General features: G+C 51.3%; 1 protein-coding gene across 1 annotated transcript in view; it reads right to left on the bottom strand.

The window, feature by feature from the left end:
* The window catches only part of LOC103010412 (maestro heat-like repeat family member 5), a 71,113-nt gene that overhangs the window by 48,406 nt on the left and 1,217 nt on the right, over positions 1-21,490 (bottom strand). The window contains 6 exon segments of the mRNA XM_057532414.1: positions 2,987-3,108; positions 3,404-3,563; positions 7,023-7,151; positions 8,050-8,195; positions 9,375-9,556; positions 17,428-17,525. Coding sequence (XP_057388397.1) covers positions 2,987-3,108; positions 3,404-3,563; positions 7,023-7,151; positions 8,050-8,195; positions 9,375-9,556; positions 17,428-17,525 — 837 coding nt within the window.

The following is a 21,490-nucleotide window of genomic DNA, read 5'->3' as shown; positions in this document are numbered from 1 at the left end:
TTCTCTTTGTGATATTGTGATTTATAATAAAAATATATATTTGGTCTTCATCTCTATTTTCATCTGGCACAGAACTTCTAAAACACTTTCCTAAGTGATTAGAGCAGTAAAGGTGTCTTTTGTTGTTCATAACAAGCCCGGTTCCACTTTTGGAAAGCCCTTAGGTAACCACAGACTGGGGGCAAGTTGCCAGGGGAACCAATCATGGTTAGAGGGTTGGAACTTTCATTCACTCCTCAACTTTCAGAGAGGGGAGAGGGGCTAGAGATAGACTTTAATCACCAGTGGCCAGTGATTTCATTAATCGTGCCTATTAACGAAGCCTCCGTTAAAAGCCCCAAAGGACTGGGATCCGAGAAATTCCAGGTTGCTGAACATGTGTGGACTTTTTGTATATTGCCGGGTTTATTTTGCTAATATTTTGTTAAAGACTTTTGAGTTCATCTTCATGAAGGATTTTGGTCTGTAGTTTTGTTGTAATGTCTTTGTCTGGCTTTGGTGTCAGAGTTGTGCTGGCCTTATAAAAAGGTTTTGGAAGTGTTTCTTCTTCCTCTATTTTCTGAGAGAATTTGGATAGAATTGGTATTACTTCTGCCTTAACTTGTGATAGAAAATTAACCAGCAAAGTATCTGGGTCTGGAGTTTTCTTTGTGGGAAGGTTTATAAAATATGATTCCAATCTCTTTGATACAGGACTTCTCAGATTTTCTGTGTCTTCTTGCGTCAGTTTGGTAGTTTGTGTTTTCTAGGGAATTAGTCTATTCAATCTAAATTGCCTAATTTATTGGAATCATATTTTATTACCATTCCATGTTTAAAGGATGTGTAGTGATATTCTTTCTTTTCTGATACTGAATATTTTTTATTTTCTTGATCGGCCTATCAAGGAGCTTATCATTTTATCAATCTTTTTGAATAACCTACTTTTGGTTTTATTCACTCTCTACTGCTTGTCTGTTTAAAAAATTTCTTTGATTTTTACTCTACTTTTTTTTATTTTCTTCCCTCTACTTACTTTGGGCTTAATTTGCACTTTCGGGGATAGTTTCTTAAAATGGAGGTTTAGAAAATAGATTTTATACACTTTTTTATTTTCTAATATAGGCATTTAAAATGTAAATTTCTTCTAAGCATTGTTTTTTGTTGAACCCCACAGATTTTCAAATTTTCATACTGTGTTTTACTTATCATTCAGTTCAAAGTATTTTCTAATTTCCTTTGTGATTTCTTCTTTGACCTATGGATTATTTAAAAGAGTGTTGTCTAACTTCCAAATATTTGGAATTTTTCCAGATGTATTTTTGCTATTGTTCTCTAATTGATGTTCTGGGCAGAGAATGTACTCTGTTTGATTTCAGTCCTTTTAAATTTATTGAAACTTGACATATGGCCCAGCAAATGATCTATCTCAGTGAATGTTCTATTTACATTTGAAAGGAACGTCAATTAGATCAATTTGGTTAATTACGTTGTTCAAGTCTTCTATGTCCTTGTGATTTGCTGTTTTATTTTTCTATTAATTACTTGTATTGCTGCTGCTGCTGGTGTAATTTCCACTAAGTGCCATTTAATTACTACTATTCTGCTGCTACTATATGATACTAATAACTAATGTAGGGAGTGAGGGCTTCCTGTCAGGCACAGTGCCAAACACTACACGGATTATTTCCTGTCATCTCACAATGAACATTTGAGGTTGGTACTTTTACCCCCATTTGACAGACGAGGAAACTAAGGTACGGAGAGACAAAGTAGGTCACCCGACACGCAGCTGTGATTGGTTGAATCTGGACTTAAACCCAGGTCTGCCAGGGCCTCATGTCCCTTTTCCCTGCCCCACAAACCCTTCACGTGGTGTGTGGTCGGAGATGGACCAGCATGACACCCATCCTCGGCTGTGGCAACTTCAGTCCACGCCGACCTCTTCCTTCCTCCCTTGGTCTCAGATCTGGCCTCTGCATCGTCTCTGGGCCCCTCAGTCACAGATCCAGCCCCCAGGGTGGGTGGAAAGGACACTTACTTTGTGCCAGGTGCCTAGAGACCAAGGTTCAAATCCCAACTCCACAGGGACCAGTCCCATGACTGTGGTCAAGTCCCCTCCCCTCCAAGCCTGTTGCTCATCTGTAACAGCCTCGCCCTGCCTCCTCCTCTGTCCCCTCCCTCCCCCTCCCTCTGGGCATGGTTGCTTGGGATGTACTTGGGTCTCCTCAAGGGTGGGAAAACGAGGCTCAGAGAGGGGCACATTGGGAGGCTGGAAAGCTTTTACAGAACTTTGGAAACCCAACCTCAGAGGGAGCGGCTGCTTCAGGGATGGCCCTGGGGGTTTCAGAGGTCACCCAAGGCAAAGAGGGACCTCCACCCAGCCTGCCAGTCCCAGGCACGGGGTGCAAAGCCGAGCCAAGAGTCCACACTCCCAAGCACGGCCTCTGAGGCCTCCCCGCCAGGCTTCCTTGTAGAGAGCAGGGCCTGCCACCCCCCTTTCCTCCCCCTGACCTCAACCCCTCGCAGAGGCTGCTGACCAGCTCCTCCCTAAGGCCCTGAGGTGTACTCACACCATTCCCTCCTCAAACTCCTACTCATCCCTCAAGGCATGGCTCAGACTTGGCTGCCTGCTCCGGGAAGCCCTCCCTTATGGCCACCAGGGCCGCCCGGTACCTCCCCTGCTGGGCAGAAGTGAGCTCAGCTCATGCTTGTGAATGGATGAATGAGTGAGGGCTGACAGTTGGCACGTGCCTGCCTGGCGAGGCTGCGAGCTCCTGAGGGCGGAGCCGGGCACATGACAGGCGCTCAGTGTTTGCTGTCTTGCATTAGCTGAGCCTCATCCTGGCAAGACCCTTCCCTGTAAGTCCTCCCTGGGGGTTCTCAGAGACCCCTGCTATCCAGGCGGTCCTTCCAGGGGCTCAGAGGCAGCGGCTGCTGGGGAGACACAGAGACCTGGACCCCGCAGGCCCAGGACGTGCGGCTGGGTGACCCAGGCCCGTCTCACAGCCTCTGCGAGCTTGGCCCCCGTCTGCCGGTGATCCGGGGAGAGGCCCACGTGGCAGGGCAGGCCTGCCTCCTGGGCCTCCTCGCTGCGTTCCGATTCTGTCCAGGCCTGTTGTCGAAGTGCTGACAGCAGGAGCACGGGCTAGCGGGGATGGGCGGCACAGCTAGCCGCTGGTGCCCTATCCTGGGGGTCCCGAAGTGGCCCAGGCTGGCCGAGGGGAGGTGGGCCGTGGGAGTGCTCGGGCCAGAGCCCATGGCCCTCTGGCACGGGGATGCTTCACTGTCGCACAGCCTGCGTGTGTCCCGCGGATCAGCAGCCCTGCACGGGCCCTCCGGCTCTCTCCTCATGACATCCCCCTCCCCCTGCTGGCCTGGGGACAGAGGGTGGCCAAGCCCAGGCCCTGAGCACGGGACGTACCGTTAGAGGTCAGGACGCCCATCACGTAGAGGAGGCTGCGGGGCGGGAAGACGCCCGACAGGACCTCGGTCTCCAGGTGCTGGGCCACCAGCCGCCACACGTGCCTGCAGATGGCCACCAGCACGTTGCTGGCCGCGTCCCGGTGGGCCTCCTCCAGCTCCTGGGTGCGGGCAGAAAGGAAGAGTGGTCTGGTTTGGTGGGCAGGACGGCTACCGTCAACCCAGTTTTTCGATAGAAAACTGAGACTGAGGCAGCCCGATATACACAGCTGGCAGGTGAAGATCAGGTCCAATCTCAGGGCTCAGAACTACATGTGACTGTCAACATCCCTGGTCCTCTTACTGGTCCAAGGACCCATCGTCATCCTTCCTGCTTCTGAGCCTTTGCTCGTGCTGTACCTGCTGCCTGGTGTACGGTTCCCACTTGCCCTGTCTATCCAAGCCCTAGCCCTGCACTTGGCGGCGTCTGAAAGTGAGGGGTCTCTGGTCTCTCCCCACGTGCCGCTGGTCCCTGTGATGCTGTTTGATCATCCTATGAAATTGTTATATCATTTATAAATTTTTAAAAATTTATTTATTTATTTAATTTATTTATTTTTGGCTACGTTGGGTCTTCGTTGCTGTGCGCGGCTTTCTCTAGTTGAGGTGAGCGGGGGCTACTCTTCGTTGTGGTGCGCAGGCTTTTCATTGCAGTGGCTTCTCTTGTTGCGGAGCGTGGGCTCTAGGGCAAGCAGGCTTCAGTAGTTGTGGCACGTGGGCTCAGTAGTTGTGGCTCGCGGGCTCTAGAGTGCAGGCTCAGTAGTTGTGGCGCACAGACTTAGTTGCTCCGCAGCATGTGGGATCTTCCTGGACCAGGGCTCAAACCCGTGTCCCCTGCATTGGCAGGCAGATTCTTAACCACTGCGCCACCAGGGAAGCCCTATAATTTGTTGAAAGGGTGGATATGTGAGCTTCTCGTTAAGATGGTGGATTGAATGTGATTTTGCTCTTTCAAAAAAAGCTCTCAACTACACTACATTTAGGAGATTTTTGGCAAGGGCAATAGCCACCACGCTCTGAAGCTGGAAAGGAGATGGGTGAGGCAACTGTGCTGAGTGCTAAGCTGCTGGGAGGGCAAGCTGAGAACCAGCCCCCCCCAACACCACACATTGTTTGATAGAAATCCTGAGGGTTGTGTCTCCCAGATGTTTACAGCTAGGGAGGCCGGGGAGAAGGCAAAGAGGTTTAAGGAGTAGTCAGGTGCCCAGATGCCGTCCCTACTCCGCACACCTGGAGGGTCTCTGGAGAGGCCAGGCAGAGGGACTCTGGGCGGGGAGGCCAGGCCTGCAAGCTCAGGGGACAGACACTGCCTGGGTCAGGTCCTCCACAACGCTGCCAGGGGCTGGGCCCCAGATCAGGGTCTTCCCTGGGATCTGGACAGCCCAGGAGGAATGACACAGAGGTGCTGATATGGGGGCGGGGGACATGGGGAGGCCAGCAGAGGGCTCACCTCATAACTCTATGGTAGACCTCTAATCCCATCTCCCACCTGTGTGCTCAGAGCGCCTTATCAACCCCTAAGCACAGGCAGACGGCCACGCAGAGAAGGCCATGGACGCGGGAGGCACTAAAACCACAGCCACAACTGCAAACCCGATGAAACCCAGAAAAAAGCTACTTGGAAGAAATAGAGGCCAGAGAGATGAAACTTCAAGCAAAACACTCCCTTTAATATCCTGAGAGATGAGAGAAGATACTGTATCCGTGAAGGTATAAACAGGATGAAATGGGAACATTCTGAGAACAAAAATCGAGATCTCTTGAAAGTTAAAGCCTCATGGACATGAGTGGAAAACTCAGTAGAAGTTCTGGAAGATAACGGATCTTCAGAGAGCGGAACAAAGGACAGAAAGATGGAAAAGGAGAGGCAAGATGAGAATATTAGGAACCCTTGAAAGCTCTGCGTCTGAGTGTTAGACATTCCCCAACCCTAGAACAGAGAAGAACAGGAGACAATATCATTAGTAAATTAAGTAAGCATTTTCCAGAAGCAAAGGACTCAAGTAACCAGACTGCAAGGAAGCAGGACCGCCAAGCACAGAGGCTAAAACAGACCCAGAGACAAGCACACGCTGGGCACGGCAAAACGTGCAGCACAGAGATGCCACGAAGCAGGGAGGAAGGACCAGGGTTCAGAGTGGCTTGGGGTCTCTACAGCAGCACCCGGGGCTGGAGGACAACGCGACAATGGTCAACAACGCAGAGCCCGGGGGAAACGGAACAGAGCTATTTCCAGAAATTCATGGTCTCAAAACTGTACTTCCCTGGGGGGATGTGAATCCAGCACAAGAGTAAATCAGGATGGAGGAAGGCTTGGGTGTAGGAGAGGGGGGTCCTGGTGGCACTGGGTAACCGGAGTCCCAGACTCCGAGACGCCGGAAGGCGAGTTCCGCTGGCCTTGACATACCCGCTCTCCCCTGTGAGTCCTGGACCAGCTCGTGGCACCCGCAGAAGCGCCTGCCCCCACCTGCTGGAGAGCCGGAGGTGGGCTGAGCTGTATTTAGAAGCAGAGAGTGAAGAGCAGTCCGGCCTCGGGGTCCTGCTTGCCCTGGCCCTGCCTCAGGCTGCTCCAGAGAGGCTCTTGTCACCCGGACACCTGCGGGCTTTGCTTGTCCTGCAGCCCTGGTCAGCCTGGGTCCCTGCCGACCGCCTCCCCCACCCCAGCTCTGTATGACTACTGGGCTGTGAACGCTACATAGATGCTTTGCACTTTTAAATTATCCCTGACATGTGTCACAATCACGAGTGAAAAGATTTTTTTAATTAAAAAACAAAGAATTTTAGAAAGAAAACAGTTATAGTGGATATGGACTTTGTTTCCCGCTTTTCTCCGATATTCACAGTAAGATGGACCTACGACGTGTTTGTGGGGTGTGTGGGAGCTTGCCACCCCTGCTCTTTACCAGCTGGGTAATTCCTCCAGGCAAGTGTCTTAAACTCTCTGAGCCTCGGTCCCTCCACCTGTAAATAGGTGTCATAAACCCGTGGTGGGAGGATTAAATTACGCCTGTTCTCACTTTGTGGGTCACCAGGGCTTGGCCGGTGGTGATGGGTCTTGGTGGCTGGTCACAGCTCTCCGACCACGATCACCACGTGTTTATTGCCTAGTCGACCACGGGGCAACCCTGGGCTGGTCTGTCTAAATAAGAGCCGCTGGCCCCCAAGCCCCTGGAGCAGAAATCAGCCGAGACCTTTGCTGGGCCCGGGGCAGCCCTGACTGAGCGGGGGGTGGGAATGGGCGGGGAGGGTGGCAAGGGATGTGCGGTTCAGGTCCAAACCTGTGGTCACCATCAGGCAGACACCCTGAGGCAGGCAGCCGAGGGCTGAGTTACAGCCTGGGGGGTGGGTGGGATGCACAGACCAGCAAAGAGCCTCGCCTTTCTCATCTGTAAAGTGGGTGCATGAGGTTGTCCCTCTGAGGGGGCTGGTGGTAATAAAATAAGAAAATGGGCAGAATGGCTTGGTCAAGCACAAGGCTGGGTACTCCTGGCATTCTTTGGGTCCCCAAGGCAGCTGCCTGCATCCCAGAAGCCCTTGTGGAACGGCCTGTTTGCTGGCGGGGGCAGCAGTGGGAGGCCCACCGTGGTCTTGGTCATGTTCTCCAGGGCCAGCTGCATGAAGGTCTTCTCCCAGGTCTCCTCCGGGGACTCACTGGCTCCAATGACAGCGTCCAGGACGTGGAAGAGCCGGAAGTTGTGCCAGGCGGAGATCTGTGGGCAGCAGAGAGGATAGAGGCTCAGGACGAGTTGGGTCTGATCATGCGGGGAGTCGCCAATGGGAACATTGGTCGGGGGAGGGGGAGGAGGCCAGAGGGGAGAGAGCACAAGTGGACGCTTTTGGCCATCTGTCCAACAACCCCTTCATGAACAGGCCCTGGGCTAGGTTCTGCAGAGACAGATGAATAAAAATTTGTCCCCATCCTCAGGGAACAGCTAGGGGATTTTTAAAGCATTCCATCAGTTCCTCCGGTCATTCTTTTTTTTAAAAAAATAAATAAATTTACTTATTTATTTATTTATTTATTTTATTTTTGGCTGTGTTGGGTCCTCGTTGCTGTGCGCAGGCTTTCTTTTAGTTGCAGCGAGCGGGGCTACTCTTCATTGCGGAGCACGGGCTCTAGAGTGCAGGCTTCAGTAGTTGTGGTGCACTGGCTTAGTTGCTCCGCGGCGTGTGGGATCTTCCTGGACCAGGGCTCGAACCCGTGTCTCCTGCACTGGCAGGCGGATTCTTAACCACTGCGCCACCAGGGAAGCCCCTCCATTCATTCTTTTATTCACTCATTCATTAAAAAGCCAGACAGAGCTTTCCCCCAATCATCTACCCAACCATCCATCCCCTGTGACTTTAGGCAAATCATTTCCCTTCCCTAAGCCTCAGTTTCCTCATCTCTGGGGATCATAATAATCTTACCGAGAGACAGTTCGGAGGATGGTGCACACGTCTTCGTCCACTGTCCTCCCTTCCCCCCTGGCTCATTGGACACATGAGATTGACTTGCCCCAAATCATGGCGCTGCTGTCTGGAGGAACCAAGGTTTGATCCCGCTTTGGGATCCAGCCCTCCCCTCTGCTCCCCACGCCTGCCCTGAATGGCCCGAGCAGCTCCCACCTCCAGGTTGTCTACAAAGTAGTCACGGATGGTTTCCAGCACCAGGTTGGGGTCCCCGTGAGCCACGTTCTTGATTTTCTTGATGATGTACTTCAGGTGGAGGGGGTCTGAACTGTTCAGGTCCCGGAGCATCTTGAAGCAGATGGCTAAAGCAGATGGCAAGAAAGTGTGAGGATTGGTGTGCTGTGGGAATGTCACATTGTGCTAACAGGGCTGGGTGGGCAGGGACGGGGTAGGGCTGGGAATGGGAAACAGTGATCTGAAAGGGAGGACTGGGAACTGAACACATTGGGAAATCCTGGGCCTCCTGACTCTTCTGTCTGTCCTTCCAGGGTTCAAGGTAGGATGAGAAGCAAGAAAGCAAGCAGGGAATGCATCCTTGTTCACCCATGCATATTTCCATCCATGCATTGATTCATCCTCCTTTACATGCATCCGTTTCCCCGTTCATCTCTCACCCACCTCTCCTTCCCCCTGCTTGCACACCCTTATGCTCGTCCATCAATCCAACCATTAATAAATGTATCCATCTATCTACCCATCCATCTACCCATCCACTCATAAATTCATCTATTCATCCTTCTACCCACTCTTCATCCATTTAAAAATCCATCTACCCATCCACCCATTTATCCATCCATCCACTCAGCTATTCATAAATTAATCATCCATCCCTCTGTCCCTCCAGCTATTCATTCCTTCATCCTTTCATCCTCCATCCAGTCACCCAACATTCAATGATGTTCATTCACTGTGTGGTCATAGGGCTGTGTGTTCAGCTTAAAGGGGAGTCAAGGCCCAGCTCTGTTCTGAAGGAGCCTCCAGCCCAAGGGAGCCCCTACCCAGTATTGGTGGACTTTAGTTCTGTGGGGGAGTTGTATAAAAGGCCCTGGGCACACAGAGAGGGGAGGGGTGATAAATCCTGACTAAGGTGGAGAGTCGGGACTGTCTTCTCAGAGGAGGTGGCACTTTAACTTGGCCTAGAAGGATGAGGGCAAGTCATCCTTTGAATGAGGGGAAAAGCATTCCAGCGAGTGGACCAGGGGTAAGCTGAGGTTCTAGGGTGTGAAGGGTGCTGGAGGAGAGTGGAGGGTGACGGCTGAGAGAAGGCGTTTTGGATGGTGCCTCAGGAGACATGAAGAGGCCCAGGAGGATGGGCAGCAGTCTCTGCTGAAAGCTGCACTATGTCCACACCTCTTGACACCCCAAGGTCCCAGAGAGTGGACTTCCTCTGGTCCTCGCCCCCAGGACTTCTTCGGGTGGAGGGACTGAGGGGGTCTGCTGGAACCTGACTGCCCTGCCTGAGTCCCGGGGCCAGTGGTCACCTGCGCTGTAGGCTTCCTCCATGAGTGTCTTGTGCTCCTTGGGCACCCGGGTGGCCTGGCCGCTCTGTGACTTGCAGAGCAGGATGGTGGTGGGGCGTATCCGTCTGTCCCCGCGGGCAGAATCCTGAGGCACGTTTATGTAAGACTGGTTCTTCGTGGATTCAGAGATGTGGGAGGAGATTCTGAAATGGAAAAGGGGTTCCTGGGTGTACGCATCTGGGTACCCTTGTGTGCGTTCATGGATGCAGGTGCAGTAGACGCCGAGAGCCACCTTGGTCTGGATCAGGCTTGGCAACCTTTTTCCATGCACCCACCCTTCTGTTTAATAGACTGACTGAATCCTGGGAGGAGGGCAGGGGTCTGGAGGCCCCAGGGACACGGTTGAGAGGGCAGCATCACCTGTGGGCCTGGTGGGGCCTTGTTTCCCAGCAAGTGTTGGTGGGACAGACATGGCTGGCAGGAATTAGAGGGCTCAGGGTATGGCAGCCCCTCTTAATACTAATATTAAGAGGGCCAAGCCCTCTTAATATTGAACTATGAAATGTGTGTCAGTGTGTCAGATAAAGTCACTCAGAATCCTCCCATGGTTTCCCACTGCACTCAGAGAAAAACGCAAAGTACTAAAAATGATGAAGATGACACTGGTGCTTCCATCCAAATGGAGTCACAAGGACAAGATTCACCCTCCTGCCTTACACAACTGGAAAACTGGAAAAAATATACAAAACCATGAATAACAGATATTAGGCAGAAAGCAGGGCAGGACAATGATTCCTGATGGATGGAAAACCAACAAGGCTAGCTCCAAATTGCTGCAGCTTGCTGCCTGAAAAGTTTCTAATTTGCAGTGCAGGGGGAGGGAGCCCAAGAAAACCTAGTGGTCTACTTGAGTTGGGGAAATAGAGGTGGAAGTTTGGGGAGGCCAAAGCAGCCAGAGTTTGCAGGGAAGAATAATAGAGAGCTGCACAGGGGGAGACTGTGAGCTCTGGACATTTTCAGAGCACCCCCTCCCCCCCAAGTCTTTCTCTGCATGCTGATCAGTACATGTGTGAAAAGAAAGCACCCGAAGGAGCAGAGGAAACAATTCTTGGAGTTTACACAGTCTGAGAGTAGTTCCTTTTTTCATCAACCAGAGTGGAAAACCTTGTAATTCATAGGGCATTGGTCAGAGTACTATGAATGGTATTATCTCAATAGTGGGGAAAAATTTCAGCCCCAGACAAGAATGCTTTGGCCTGCCCTTATAAAGCTTAAAGGAATGCCTCGAAAGGACCAAATTGTTTTTCAATAATTAAATTATATGCCAGAACAAAGCTCAAGAATATTTATAAAGTACAGGAATATCCAGTACCCAAAAAGGTAAAATTCACAATGCCTACAATTGAATAGAAAATTACCAGGCATGCAGAAGCGGCAAGAAAATATGACCCATTATGAGGAGAAAAATCAGCAGATCAAAACCAACACATAAATGACACAAATGATAGAATTAGTAGGCAAGGACATGAAATATTATTATAATTATATTCCGTATGTTCAACATGGTAGATTAAAACATAAGCACACTAAGGAAAGACATGGAAAATATAAAAAAGATGAAAAACACAATGCTTAAGATTAAGAATACACAGAATGAGTTTAACAGCAGATTAGACACCATAGATGCAAAAATTAGTGAACTTGAAGACACAACAGAAACTATCCAAAAATGTAACACTAATAGAAAAAAGATTGAAAAAAAAAAAAAAGAACAGAGCATCAATGAGTTGTGGGACAACTACAAAGGGCCTATTTGAGTCTTCACAGGAGAAGAAAAGAGGACAGAGAAATATTTGAAGAAATAATATCTGAAGTTTTCAAGTTAATGAAAACCATAAATCCACAGATCCAGGAAACTCAGTGAACCACAAGGAAAAGAAACATGAAGAAAACTACACTAAGTTACACTGAAATAAAGAGGAAATCTTAAAAACAGCCAGAGGAAAAAAAGACACATTTTATACAAAGGTATAAAGATAAGAATGAGAGCCATAAGATTAAGAATTAGTTCTGTTCTTGTCAGAAACAGTGCAAACCAAGTGACAGTGGAGTAACATTTTAAAATAGAAAAGAAAAATAGAACAAAGAAGAGATGGGACAAAGAGAAAACAAATTGCAAGTTGGTAAAATAGAAAGCAATAATAGAAAGAGAGATGGGAAATCCCCAAGCATTTGGAAACTAAATAACACATTTTAAAATAAGGCACAGGCCAAGAAGAAATCAAAAGAGAAAGTAAAAAGGACTTTGAACTGAAGGAAAATAAAAACACAACATATCAAAATGCATGGGGTGCAGCTAAAGCAGTGCTTAGAGGGAAATTTATAACATTAAAATTTATAGTACTAGAAAGGAATAAAGGTTTGAAATCAATGACCTAAGCTTCCATTTTAAAAACTAGGAATAGAAGGGTATATATATATATATTTTTAAAAAATTTATTCATTTATGGCTGTGTTGGGTCTTCGTTTCTGTGCGAGGTCTTTCTCTAGTTGTGGCAAGTGGGGACCACTCTTCATCGCAGTGCGCAGGCCTCTCACTATTGCGGCCTTTCTTGTTTCAGAGCACAGGCTCCAGATGCGCAGGCTCAGTAATTGTGGCTCACGGGCCCAGCTGCTCCGCGGCATGTGGGATCTTCCCAGACCAGGGCTCGAACCCGTGTCCCCTGCATCGGCAGGCAGACTCTCAACCACTGCGCCACCAGGGAAGCCCTAGAAGGGTATATTAAAGCTAACACAAGAAAATAAAAAGTAGAACAGAAATTAATGAAATCGAAAACAGAAAAACAATAGAGAAAATCAACGAAACCAAAAGCTGGTTCTTTGAAATGATGAAAACATTTGATAAACTTCTAGCACTATTTATCTGAGGAATACAAGGCTGGTTGAACATTTGAAAATCAATCAATGTGGGGACTTCTCTGGTGGTCCAGTGGTTAAGACTCCGTGCTTCCACTGCAGGGGGCACAGGTTCAACCCCTGATCGGGGAACTAAGATCCCACATGCCATGTGGCATGGCCAAAAAAAAAAAAAAAAAAAAAAAAAAAAAAGAAAATCAATCAATGTAATTCACCGTATTGGCAGATTAAAGAAGAAAAGCATATAACCATCTCAATAGATGCAGAGAAAGTATCTGACAAAATTCAACATCCATTCACAATAAAAGCAGGAATTAAGAGAACTTCCTCAATCTGATAAAGAGTACTTACAAAAATCTTACAGCTAATATCATACTTAGTAGTGAAAGATACTGTTTCCCCCACATAATTGGACATGAGACGAGGATGTCTGCTCTCACTACTCCTATTTGACATTGTACTGAGGTGCTTAGTCAATAGAAAATGGTAAGAAAAGAAATTAAGGGCATGCAGACTGGAAAGGAAGTATCCATATTTGTAGAGAACGGTATTATCTAAATAGAAAATTCCAAAGAATCTAAAAAAAAAACCCTACTAGAACTAAGAAGTGAATTCAGCAAATTTGCAAATATAAAGTCAGCATACAAAAATCAGTCATGTTTCTATATACCTAGCAATGAACAATTGGGAATTAAAATAAAAAAGGTACTATATACAATGGCACTAAAAATCATGAGAAATTTAGGGATAAATCTGTCAAATAATTGCAAGATCTATATACTGTAAAATATAAAATATTGATGAAAGAAATCAAGACTTTAATAAGTGAAGAGGCATACCATGTTCACAGATTGTATGACTCAATATTGTTAAGATGTCTGTTTTCTCTAAATTTATCTAAATATTCAATGCAATTCCAATCAAAATCCCAGAAGAATTTTTTTGTAGTAACCAACAAGTTGTTTCGAAAATTTATATGGAAAAGTAAAGGAATGAAGATAGCCAAAACAATTTTGAGGAAGAACAAAATTGGAGGACCGACACTACTGATTTGAAGATTTATTATAAAGCTATAGTAATCAAGACAGTGTGGTACTGATGAAAGCACAGAAATATAAATAAATAGAACAAAGCATAGAGTCTAGAAAAAGACCCACACGTATTTTGATAAAGGCACAAAAGCAGTTCAATTAAGAAAGGATAGTCTATTCAACAAATGGCGTTGCAATAATTGGATATACACATGTAAAAAAAAATCCCAATTTATACTTCACTACATACATAAATTAACTCAAAATGTATCATAGACCTTAAAGTAAAACCTAAAATTCTAAAACCTCTAGAAGAAAATATAGGAGGAAATCTTTGTGACCTTGAGTTGGACAAAGATATGTTGTATATGACACCAAAAGCACTATCCATAAAATAAAAAATTGGTAAATAAATTCATCAAAATTAAGAACGTCTGCTTTTCAAAAGGCAGCTATAAAAAAATGAAACGATAAGCTTCGGACTTGGAGGAAGTATTTGCAAATCACATATCTGATAAAGGACTGTATCTGAAATATACAAGTAACTCACAAAACAAAACAAAACACAAACAACCTAAGAAAATACAGGCAAAAAATTCAAATAGACATTCCACTAAAGGAAAAAAGCAGATGGCAAATAAGCCCATAAAAACGGCTCAACATCATTCCTCATGAGGGAAACCAATTAAAACCACAGTGGGATATCAATACACATCTACTAGAATGGATAAAATAAGAAAAATCAGAAAATACCAAGTGCTGGTGAGGAGGCAGAGTAACTGGGGTCTCCATCATCGCCAGTGGAAATGCAAAATGGTACGGCCAGTGTGGAAAGTAGTTTGGTACTTTCTTAGAAAGTGATACCTACATTTACCATCCAGATCAGCTATTCTACTCCTAGGCTTTTTCTCAAGTGAAATGACAACTTCACACAAAAATCTGTACACGAATGTTTATAGTGGCTTTATAACAACCCCAGACAGAAAAAATCCAAGTGTCCTTCGACTGGTGAATGCATAAACAAACTGTGTTCCATTCACAGAAATACTACTTAGCAATAACAAGAAATGAATGTATGTAAATAAAAAAGAAATACTGTAAGTAAAAACAAAAACAAAAACAAAAGAAATAAGAACAGAAAGGATCCCCTCCACCTCATTTCCTTCTGCTCTTTCTCGCTAACTCCATCAACCCCAGGTACAGTGAGGTCTTGATGCTCCTCCACCCGCCAGGCACACTTCTGTCTCAGGACCTTTGCACTGGTTGTTCCTTTGGTCTGGGGAGCGTCCTTCCTTCAGAGAGCTGCTCGGCTCAGTCTCTCACCTCCTTCAAGTCTTTGCTCAATTGTTTCTTTCTTGATGAACTTCTTTAAAATCTGACCCTCACCCTGCACTCTCTACCCCCTAAACTTGTCAATTTCTTTCCATATCCCTTTTCACCTTGTAACATCATATAACTCACTGTACTATGTCTCTGGTTTATTGGCTGTCTCCCCCACTGGAATGTAGACCAGGAGGCAGGGCTCTTCATGTCTTGTTTCCAGCTGTGTCCCCAGTGCCTGGAATAGTGCCTGGTATGCTTAGCAGGGGCTCGGCAAATGTTTGTGGAATGAATGGTAGAGCGATGTGTCGAAAGCAGCCATCAGCCCTACCTGGATCTTCTGGGTACAGCCCTGGGACAGCCCTCCCAGCTCGCTAGGTTCCTGGTGGTCTGTCCCCTGCAGCCTCCACACCAGGATTAGCTGCCGGAGCCCTTTCTAGCTGACCATGGGACTTTGCTCTCCCCTCTGCCCAGAGCATGTGCCCTTCCTCCTTGTCCCTTTGCGAGGCCACATGAAGTCAGCCTTCAGCCTTCCTGACTTGGTAAGAGCATCCTAAGGTGTGTCCCCCGGCTCCCTGGCTGACTGATGGCCCTCCTTGGCTCTCCCTGAGCTCCTTGGAACCCTGGTGGCACCACTGACTAACCCCTGGTCCTTTGCCTTCCCAAGTTTCCCTGGGGATGTGCTGGCTGTCTCTGGGTCCCCAACGTGTCCCAGGGCAGGCCCTGAGTAAAGGTCGACTGAGTGAGTGAATGCTGCTGAGGGCGTGCTCCTGGGAGGACCTTCCTTGGACAGTGGGACTGTCCTCCTCCCGTCCACCTGGAGCTGCTATCAGCAGCCCTGCCTCCTTCAGCTCCCTTCCCACGTGGTGTCCCTGCTTGGAGTGGGGGGGCCCCTTCCCCATCCCTTGGCCATGCCCAGCCTGAGCACCCTCCCCCGCTCCCCGCCATCTGCCTCTTTGGGGACCAGTGACCGTGCAGCCAGGCAGGGGACACTCCCGGTGTTGCCCGAGATGTTGCCTTCCTGCATGTCTGAGCTGGCGACACAGAGGACTCAGCCCTGGCCAGGGGACTTGCTGGGATGAAAGGGTTTATAAACTGCAGGGAACAGAGACTGGGTCGGGGGGGCACTTGGCTTGCGGGTGGCTGACTGGCTCCGTAGTCCCCAAGTCTGCACAATGCCCTGGGCGGCATCCTTCCTGCCGCCTCCACTCACTCACTGAGTATTTAGCAAATGCTTACAGTGTGGTGGGCACCACTCCAGGACCTGGCGATTCATCAGGGGACAAAGGCACCCAGAAACTCCTTCCCTCGTGGCACTTATGTCCTGGGGACAGTGAGAAGGACGAAGGTCAAGCAGGACAGGGAGTGGGTAAGCTGTGGAGGTTATTTTAAGCAGCTAGGTCAGGGAGGCTTGGCTGGTAAAGTAGGTGCCCAGAGTGGGTGCTGGATGACTGAGTAATTGAGTGGTGAATGAATGAAGGCATTCTGGGAACAGGGCAGCTCGCCCCTGCCCGGGAGGGATGGCCACTTCCCTTCCCGTCACCTCTGCCCCGTCACTCATCTCACTAGCGCCTCCACCGCCCCCAACGAGGATGGCCATGTGTTGGGGGCTTGATCATGTCCATACTGTCCTCACACCAACCCTGCGAGGTGCTGAGACACAGAGAGGTTCAGGGACCCGTCCCTGGACACACAGCCTCTGCAGGACAGTGCACGTTCAGATCTGCCCAACTCCAAAGCCTGCATCCCGGGGACGTGGCCACTGGGGCTCAGTACACACTCGACTCCTGCTGGAAGGCCCTTCTTCCTACGGCCTCTCAGAAAACCACTCACTCCCCTGCCGCTCCGGGCGGGCTCAGCCATTCACACAGAGCCTGGCCTCCCTCTGCGCCCAGGAGGGGCCTCGGGCTGGTCAGTGATGGCCACAGCCACAAGCAAGACCCCTGTCTCACCACAAACACGCATCCCAGCCCCACAGCGACCAGGACTGAACGTATTTTTAAAGACAGAAAAACAGTAGGAACACAGCTAGCAAACAGCTGCGGGGGAGCGTTTTCTCGCCATAGACGTGATGCAGGGTGCGCCGGGGTGAGGGGGGAGACAGGCCTGACAACGCAGGCAGAAGCAACGGTGCAGAACAGAGGAGCTGCGTTCAGAGGCGGGTGCGGGCTGCTCCCCTGGGGACAGCCGCAGGGATGGGAACACAGGCAGGAATCCCGCCCTGGAATCCACCCCCCGAGGGACGGCCTGGAGAGCCATGCCTGAGTCCCCATAGGGCGCACCCTGGGCTGGGGGGCCGAGGAGGCCGGGGAGAGAGCCTGCAGGCCAGGCTCCGACCTGCGACTGGACACGGGAGGTGGAACTGCCCTCGTGCCTGCCTGGGGCGCTGGGGACACGAGACCGAAGTCCCCAGAGGAGCCTTCCTTGGTGTACGTTCCTTGAGTCTGTTAGGTCACGGGCTGCCGTATCCTCTCGATGAAGTCGAGGTTCAGGGAAGCAGTGGACAGTCTGTCTGTCGTCTATCCATCTGTCCACTCGTTCTCATACCTCTGGTCCCCACAAGCAGTCAGCAGCCACAGGTGGCGCGATGGCAAAGGCTGTGTTGGAATTCGAGTACCCCCCTCTCCACATCACCCCCCAGCCTCCTCTCCACCAAGTCAAGGGGACCGCAGCTGCCGGACCCCTCTCTCCTCGGCTCAGGGCCTGGGGGTGAGCCCCCTGCTGCCCTGCAGGGGGTGGTCTCCTGGAAGACCACTTGGGGGTCCTCTCCTGGGCTCCCATGTGCCCCTGCCTGGCGCTGGGCTGACCTGGGGTTCTGGGACCTGGCTGAGGAGGTCCTGTCGGCCATGGTGTGGCTGTGTGGCTTTTCTGAATGCTGCCCGTCCCTGTTGGGGTGCTGCCAGCTCTGTCCTCATGCCCGGCGGAGCAGTCCTATCTCTGGGCATGCCCTCCGCCACCCCAGCCAGCCCTGACCTCACCCCTGAGGTCACAAAGGTTCCAGCACCCAGCACACCTTTCCAGGAACAGTGCTGTGGAATCGAACATTGTGTTCTGGGCACAGCATGTGTGCGTGTGTGTGTGCATGTGTGTGTACACCTATGTCCCCAGCGTGGCCTCGGGCCCGGCCTCTCCACTTCTGGTTCTCAGTTATCTCCTTCTGGACACCCGTGGAGCTGGTCCCAGCTGACACCTTGATGCACCTTTGAGACGCCCCAAGGTAGAAGGCCCAGGTAATCCCTGCCTGGATTCCCGACCCAAGCAATCGTGAGGCAGTAAATGTGTGTGGTCTGAAGTCCCTAAGTTTGGGGTCACTTGTTCCATAGCGATATATAAGTAATGCGTGCCCCATGCCAGGGAAGAGGTGGCAGAGCTGGGACTCTGTATGGCCTCCCAGCAGAAGCTGTCTCTGGGCGGTTCTGGAGCAGAGCTCCTGCTTGTGGTCCCCTGGTCCAGTTCCATGGCTGCAGGGGAAGCTGGCTCCAGAAGGCAGACCGGGACTCCCAGTGTGGACCCCTGTCACCACACGTGGCTATTGGAGGCCCCACCATGGAGGAGGCCCCAGGGCCCACAGGCTGCTGTGCCTGGACCTCCTGCTGGGCCAGCTTGCTCCGGGGCCACGGGCATCTCCCTCTGCCCAGCCAACCCACGCTGTGCCCACAGCCCCTGCGTCCTGGAGATAGTCATGAGGGGACCCGGGCCACCATGGGGGAAACCACAGAGACAACGGGTGGCCACCGCCCACCGCCGAGGCCTTGGGGGCTCCGGAGCTGGCCCAGGGTTCAGACCCCAGTTCCGCTTCTGCTGGCCAGATGACCTTTCAGAGGCCATGACCCCTTTAGAAACAGGGGCTGACAATGCTCGCTCCCTAGCTTGTTCTGAGACTTAAATCACTTTTCCCTGAGAGGCGCTTGGCCCGAGACGGACGCCCAGTGCAGCACAGCTGCCTGACTTCGTGGGCGGCCTCACCAGGTCTAAATGCGACCGAACTTCACGACCTTCCGTGAGATGCGCATCGTGGATTCGCACCCCGTGATGGGGAGGAGACCGAGGCTGGGAGGGGCGAGGGCAGAGTAAGCAGGAGGGCAGGTTTCTGGAGGCCTCGCCAGGGCCCCTGGAGTCGTCACCCTCACCGCGCGCCCAGGAGCTGGGAGCTGGGACTTTCTCCAAGCTGTTTGCTCAGGTCACTCTAACTGGGGGTGGGGTGGTTCCTGCACGTAGCCCAGTTTGCGCTCTCCCATCCTTCCAGCACCATGAAGGGGACTGCGCAAAACTGGGTCCATAAATCCATCTGGGAAGGAGGGTCCCTGGGAGGCCCGATCCCTTGCAGCGGCCAGAACGGGCATTTGGTGGTGCCCCTTCTCTGAGAGCTGCGCCCTCGTGCCTCCAGGGTGTGCCGCCCGCAGCCTCTCTGCCTGGTGGCCAACAGGCTTGCGGGACTGGGGCTCAAATTCTCAGCGATTTTGAGAGCTGGTTGTTAAATACTGCCGTAGAAGCTTACAACTCAATGGACTCTATTAGAAACAGAGGTAGTAAGTACCCCAAACTCATCACTTCCTGCTTATTGGACTATAGTTTACTGTCACCTATGTCCTAGAGATTATTTATAGCTGTGTCTCTGTCTATATATGGTGAGGTACTGTGCATCTCTGCCAGACTCCGCGTACCATGCCATCACAGTGGCAGAGGGAGATCAGCCGTGGTGGGAGCATTTACGCCATGGCCATGGGCAACACTGCAAGTCAGGGCCTTGGATTTCTTTCTTTTTTTGTTTTTGGCAAGTCGTTGTTGGACATCGACCAGGCTGATTGGGCAAGGTGGGCCAACCAGTTCCCCCCCTTAGGAATTTGGAATTGGGGCCAAGAGTGAGGCGTGGAGGTTGGGGTCCTCTACGGCTGGCCCCCCTCCTCAGCGTTCCCGGCAGAAGGGAGGAGAAAGTGGGGTACAGAGAGAGGCTGGGCCCCAAGGGGGCTGAGCTCGAGGGACGAGCTCAGGGGATTTCGTGGGTCCTGGCCCCAGGCCTTCCTCTTGGGCCTTCTGGGCTCTCGGAATGCACCTGGATTACGGTGAGGCAGGTTTTCTGCAATCTCATTTCCACAGGAGAACTTTCCAGCAAGCCCTGGCCGGGTAATGAATGAGCTGCCTTAGAGGGAGTACACTTCTATCCCTGCAGGGTCCCAGGGAGGCCGGCTGTTGGGGGGGTGGGGGGGATTTGAGCATCATATAGGTGGTGGGGATGGGAGTGGGAGTGGATGAGCCTCCTCTGTGGACAGACAGCCCCACGGGACACGGGGAGGGACACCTGTTGAGACCTGGGATCTGACCCGTGTCCATCTCCCACTACCCCTCACCACGTTTGAAAATGGTAGACGTCAGGGTTGCAGGTCCCTGGCTGGGTCATGCCGCATGCCTGCTTCCCCCACAGACCCCTCAGGAATTGGGGGCACCTTCGGCACTGCGGGAACCACCTCTGCTGGATGTGGGCTCTCAGCCTGGTGGCCACTTTTCACAGCAACCTGGGGGCCAGATTGCTCACCACCCTGGGATTGGGATGATGCTCAGAGAGGGTCGGGAACTGACTGGAGGTCACACAGCAGTCGGTGGTAGAGCCAGGTTCAAATTCAGGTCCTCAAACCTCAGTTCAGGGCGAGCATGATGCCCATGGACCATCTCACACCCGCCTCCCCAGGGTACCAGGCCCTCCCCAGAGCAGAGCTCGCAGGGGCCTCGGGGCTGCTCCCGCCCGCGCCTCCCTGTTCCGCCGGCAGATGGCGCTGCGGGCCCAGGCAGGACTCGAGGCGGAGGGACACGAGGGGAGGGCGGAAGAGACGTTCCTGCAGTGATGGGCTCTCCCCCTCCCCGCAGCCCTCCCGAGCCCAGACAGCAGGTCGTGGAGAGGGGGCCCTGGCATCCCACCGCCCAGGCAACTGGCACACCTGGGGGTGTGACCCCGCTACCCCCTGGGAGGCGGCAGCTATGGGTAGAGTGTCGGCTCACTCCCACCTCTGAGCCTTTGCACAGGCCCCTCCCCCTCCTGGGCTCCCTCCAGCTCCGGCTTCTGCTGGGAACCTGACAGGAGGCTGCTGTTACTGCCCCAGCAAGGAGGGGGCCTGACCCAGGGCCCAGCAGACCAGCCCCTGCCCTGCTACCCAGACCCGGTCTCTCTGCCCGCCTCCCCTCCACTGCAACTCAGTTCCCAGCTGCAGCCAGGTCAGCCCTCTGAGGCTTGTGCAGTGCCTTCCTCCTGGAATGCCCTTGACAAAGATTCTTGGTTTCCAGAACCTTCTCCTGGGCCCATCTGTGCATTTCCTCGTAAAATACTGTTCTAGCAAGGAACCCCCTCCCTGCTGCTGTCCCCTGCCCTCCCCCCTGCATCTGATCAGGTTCCTCACCCTCCCCCTCCCCCAGGTGAGGTGTGAGCACCTGGCCTGCCTTCAGTCAGAATCCTGGTACATCGATTTAGCTAGAATCGCCCTGCTCCTGATATTTCCTCTTAGTAATTTTCCATCTATTGACCACCCCCCCCAACACCCCATCCTCTTCCTTGGCTGTAAATCCCCACTGCCCCTGCCGTATTCAGAGCTGAGCCTGGTCTCTCCCCCGTACACCCCCATCACTGTGGTCCCTGCACCGGTAGTGATAACCACCCTTGAATAAGTCTGCCATACCATCTTCAACCAGTGTCAGCCCCGCCCCCCCACACCCCTGCTTTCCTAAAGAAACTCTTCGCACTTTCCTATTCACCCTTGGAGACCCCCAGCTCAGGTCACCTCCTCTGTGATGCCACTCCTGATTTCTGTGGGCTCCCATAGCATTTTCTGTCGCTGCTGAGGTTGGTTCAACATGAACTCTGAGCTCTGGGACACAGGGTGG

Source organism: Balaenoptera acutorostrata, chromosome 17, assembly GCF_949987535.1.
Source record: "Balaenoptera acutorostrata chromosome 17, mBalAcu1.1, whole genome shotgun sequence".
NCBI classification, from domain to species: Eukaryota; Metazoa; Chordata; class Mammalia; order Artiodactyla; family Balaenopteridae; genus Balaenoptera; species Balaenoptera acutorostrata.
The sequence above is the reverse complement of the archived record's forward strand: the minus strand, read 5'-3'. Positions and strand labels throughout refer to the sequence as shown.